General features: G+C 40.0%; 1 protein-coding gene across 1 annotated transcript in view; it reads left to right on the forward strand.

Annotated features, from left to right (window-relative positions):
* The first annotated feature begins 3,956 nt into the window (after positions 1-3,956).
* Positions 3,957-5,000, forward strand: part of LOC137976279 (heme-binding protein 2-like) — a 2,333-nt gene continuing 1,289 nt past the window's right edge. The window contains exon 1 of the mRNA XM_068823575.1: positions 3,957-5,000. This exon is cut by the window's right edge and continues 1,289 nt beyond it. Coding sequence (XP_068679676.1) covers positions 4,049-4,672 — 624 coding nt within the window. The 5' untranslated portion in view covers positions 3,957-4,048 and the 3' untranslated portion in view covers positions 4,673-5,000.

Here is a 5,000-nt window from a genome sequence, read left to right on the forward strand (position 1 = left end):
ATTTGTAAACATGGCGGCCGACTGGTGTATGGTTTTCAAAGTTTTCGATCTTTTATTGCTTAGTTTTCTCCACAAAAATACTTCACAAGATCTTAAAAAGTTTTAAAAGTGCTCAAGCGAGGTATGGAAGGTAAAGATTTCTTTTATTTCAAACTTATTTTTGCTATTTGTTTTGGACTTTTGTTCACGATCGGTGATTTGAGAGCCTCTCGATTAACACTTACCTCGTTAAATTTATGATCTCTGTACTTATATGATAAACAAATTACTTCATGATTGGCTCGTTTGTACGATTTTTATTACTCACTCGTTGTGAAGGATCGTTAAACTCACTCGTTCGCTTACGCGATCCTTCACAACTCGTGAATAAAAATCGTACGCACTCACCAACCATGAAGTAATCTATATTTCTCACATGAGAAAGATAAAAATGATATGCTGACTGCGCGCGGTCCGGTAAAGATATGATTTTTTACTTATAGGAAAAATCCTGGTATTTCATCAGTATCTATATAATAAAAGGAAATAAAACTTGAGTTAAACTTTTAAACTTATTTCAAAAGTTGGTACATTAACTGCTTTATTTTTCACTAATTATTGTGTAGGGTTGAAATCGGATAGTTGGCTGTAATCGGATACCTGAAATCGGACAGTTACGTCAGCCAATCATATTAAGTGCATTCAGCTTAATCCATCAATCACATAATTTATCACAATAACCATAGCAACAACCCCTTACCCTACCAAACTGGGGATTTTCCAAAATGGACGAATTTGTAACATTAGACAGTGAAAAAGGAATGCATTAGTTTTGTTTTCGCGGAAATTGTAATGGTTATGATTAATTGGTAACAGGACTTAGTGTCGTCTAATTCGGTCTCTCATCATACCAGGAACCCATGACCCGGAGCCTACAACTCTACTGTGTTCGTGTAACGGCGTTTTCACAGACCGATTTATTTTTAGATTGAATTTCCCGCTAATGAGACTCCCACAGGAGCCCGATGACCAATTACAAGAAATTAAGCTGACGTCATAGGGTCACCGAACTTGAACTGCCTTTGTTTTTTTCCGGAAAAGATAGTCTAAAAATAGATCGGTCTGTAAAAATGCCGTTACATAGGCCCAATATGGGAGCTGTAGGCTCCGGGTCATGGGTTCCTGCAGGTATGAAGTAACTTTTCCGGCAAAAGAGAGAGAGGAATTAAAACACAATTTTCATGCTTTTATGACAAGCAGCAGCCCACCCTTTCGCGTTTGCTGTTTCACGTAAACGCGATACTTCATCTCACTACGGAGCTGAGGAAACGACGAACAACGACGGCCACGGCAACAACGCCACTAAACAACGATATTCGTCAAAAGAGCATAAATAATCGTGATGCACTTGTAGCACGAACTTTGGCACATATTTTTGCGGTACTCTGCATAACGACGACGTGAAATCACCACCAAATTTCCAGAGTTGAGGTTTTAATTACAACGTGAGCATGCAACAGAATCATTCTCTGTGTTCACTCTGAGGCCGCTAGTACCAATTTATTTTTAGGATACTTCGCCTACTACCCTACTACGATGCTTTGTAGGATAGGGAGTTTAAGAAACCACGACGGCTACGGCGACGAAAACGACACTTCAAAATATAAGTTTGAGCTATTCTAAGTACTTCATGGTTATTCCATCTTGTTTATATTCTTCAATATGAGCGAGGTGTCCTATAACTGGATTGGTAAGGACGGATTTGAAGTAAAGATTGAGACTGAAATATTCACTGTAGTTTGTCCGCGTTGTCGTCATAACCTTAAAACTGGTCATTTCACGTAGTAGTTTTGACGAGTACGGGAGGGAATTGTTCAAAGATGCGTGCCGCACGTGCAACACGATCATTTTGGTTCTTTGAACGAATAATATCCCTGCCTTTTGGCGTTGTCGCTGCCGTAGCCGTCGTCGTTTCTTAAACTCGCTAATCACGAATGACTTATGATAGAGCAAAGTTATATTAAGCCTGGTTTTCACAAAAGGCATAAGCGCAAGCATAAACACAACATCAAGAGATTCGTGTCAAGTGGAAACGAACCAGTGACGTAATCACAAGCACACGACGTTCAGACAAAGACTCTTACAACGTGCAGCTGCGTGTGAAATCTGGAACCGGTCATTTTCATTGCACGAACATCACAGCTTGCATCACGACAAGTTAGTTTCTTGTGATTTGTTATCGGGCTCCTGCGGGAGTCTCATTCGCGAGAAAGACGTTCCTAAAAATAACTAGGTCTGTCAAAAGCCCGATCAAGAAGTCAATTCGGTGGAAGGCTCCTACTGATAGCCACCTGACCCAGACCTAAAATTTGTTTTGACAAATTTTGCCAGGTCAAATTTCAGTTCACAAAACTTGTATTTGTGGATATGTAGTGGTGACTTCCAACGGGCCGCAAGATCAGACGTTTGTCCTTTGGTCGACTAGTGGGAGGAGGCATGGGTCCAACTCTGCTTGGCAGAATTTTGCATAAGCCGATTGCGGTGACGTCATCTCGGGTTTAGACGCATGGGACAAAAGACTGTTCGGTCGTAGGAAAAACGACTTCTGGGTTTTGTTGAATTTTTTGCAACTCCTGAAAACTGAAAACGGGTGCATAGATTTATCGATTTATAGCCTTATTTAAAGCCGGCGATACACAGTACAACATTTGTTGTTCAACGAATGTTGCAGTTCACGTTCAACAAAGGTTGAAGTGTGTATCATGTCATGTTGAATACTAAAATAGACCATTCAACCAGTTGAACGAAACGAGGGAAGAGCGCGATTCCGTTCAACAAGTTGCCATCAGTTAAACGACGGTACAGTTTCAAGAAGCAGGTGGCACACGGTTCAACATTCGTTGATCGACAAATATTGCACATTAGTAAAATCCAACTAGTGGTCTATTATCAATGCTGCGTTCTGATTGGTTGAGCTACTAGTAGGGTATTTGTTATAGCCCACTAGTAGCGAAAAGCGTCGGCTTTGAAAACCAAAACAACAATTAAAGTATAGCTTTAACTAGCGAAAGATGTTTTGTCTCGATATTTTTTTGACCACCAACTAGTTGGATTCGGCCTCATGGGCTATTGACTCAGAGCCCATTCGGGCTCGAGGAATAATTGTTAAATGTTCAGAACCCTCATTAAACCGCGTGTTATATGCTCTATTTAACTGCTAGCATATCCTCTTAGCCAGAACTATAAGGGCTTTTACAAAAAACTACTAGTAGTTGGAAAGATGACATTCAAAAACGGGATTCCCAGTAGATCTGTGTTTTGAATTTTGTTCACATATTTAAATACGATAAGCGAAAGAAATAACTGGGCCAGACGGATACAACGTCTGGACGAATTTAATTATGAGCGGCGGCTTTATACGTCGCCATTCAGGCGAATTTAATTCCTTGCATTAAATTCGTCTCAATTTCTTTTCCTCTGAAATTCGACGTATAAACTAGGCCGTAGAAGTATGATGTATCAAAAGGTTGTTCTCTTTTGTCTCGCGTATTTATTTATTAATTTACTTTTTGATTGAGCTCTGCTGAATGGTACACAATGAAAGATAAACGAAAATTTGAAAAGAATATAACAACATAACGAATACGACAAAAAAAAAACCGCTAAATGAATATTACATAAGCAAGACACCTCGACAGTCGCACCAAGTAATGGCCCATATTATTCACTCAACACTAAGGATTTCGCGCGAAAATTTCAACCACCCTCAAACATTGTTTGCATTACTCTACCAAAGAAACGCTGAGTACTTTTTTAGTCATCTCTTTAATAAAGCATGAGAGACATGTCGAGTTTAAACCACATTGTTTAGCTTGGTATGATTCAAAAGCGCTTGAGGTTTTCTTACGACCTTTCATAGCCGATAATTGCCATTTTAAGTATTGAAATAATTGTCTTAATTTTCCGGAGAGAATTGAACAGCGACTTTGGCTGATTCAACAAGAACTTTTTTTTTCGGTGGTTACGGAGACAGACGAAGTTCTAAGAAAAGCATCTGGCTACCAAGAAAATGGGAATTTGTTTGTCAGGAGAGAGGTTAGAAGACGAAGAAGATGATCAGGAAATGGTATTTCTGAAACCCAGATACTACAGAGACCGCGACGGTCCAAAGTTCCGCGTTCTGAACTACAATAGTCATTACGAATACAGGCAATACGAGCGGTCTACATGGATTTGTACGCGTTTTGAAGGCTCGCAGCTCAATAAGTCTCTTAGCAAAGGAGAAAAAATGCTGGCGCGCTACTTCCATGGTAGGAATGGTCCCGAAAAATCAATGGAGCTAACCTGTCCAATGAGACTTTGGGTTGAATTCGGAAAGGAAGCGTACGGACCATGGAACGATGGAGAAGTGGTAGCATCTCTTCATCTACCGCATGACTGTATCAGTAGACCACCAGCTCCTATCGACGTTAGCTTATTTATTCAAGAGATGCCTGAACATTTTGCATACGTTGTTAGCATTGAAGGATTCGCCACAGAAAATATGTGGCATGAAGAAGTTGTTAAATTGCGAAGGATTTTGGATGGCGAAGGAATGAAGTACAACAAGAAAGCGTTCTTTGCTGCAAGATACGAGAATCTGCTTCATATGGGAAAGAAGAGGAATGAGGTCATACTGGTTGTCGACAACTAGTTTCACGGGTAGAGAATAAACAAGATACGCCTAATGGTAGCATTACTGATCGTGAATGAACAACTGATTTTTTTCTTCTAAAGCCCAGTTTTTTGCGTTGCATTGGACATCATGTAGATGATGGAAAGAGTTAAGATACCGCGTCAAATGCCAAGGAGAGTTGTAAAGAAAAGAAAAGAAAAGATTCGCATTCGGATTCTCGCGGTCTTTGTATTTAACACTTATTAGTGGCTTTGAGAGAGTTCAGTCGAGTTTGTTTGACCGCATCCTTTTGCGTTGAAATTAATGAAGTCTCTATGTCGTCCTCAAGTTCGTTCATTAGCGTCAC

Source organism: Montipora foliosa, chromosome 11, assembly GCF_036669935.1.
Source record: "Montipora foliosa isolate CH-2021 chromosome 11, ASM3666993v2, whole genome shotgun sequence".
NCBI lineage: Eukaryota > Metazoa > Cnidaria > Anthozoa > Scleractinia > Acroporidae > Montipora > Montipora foliosa.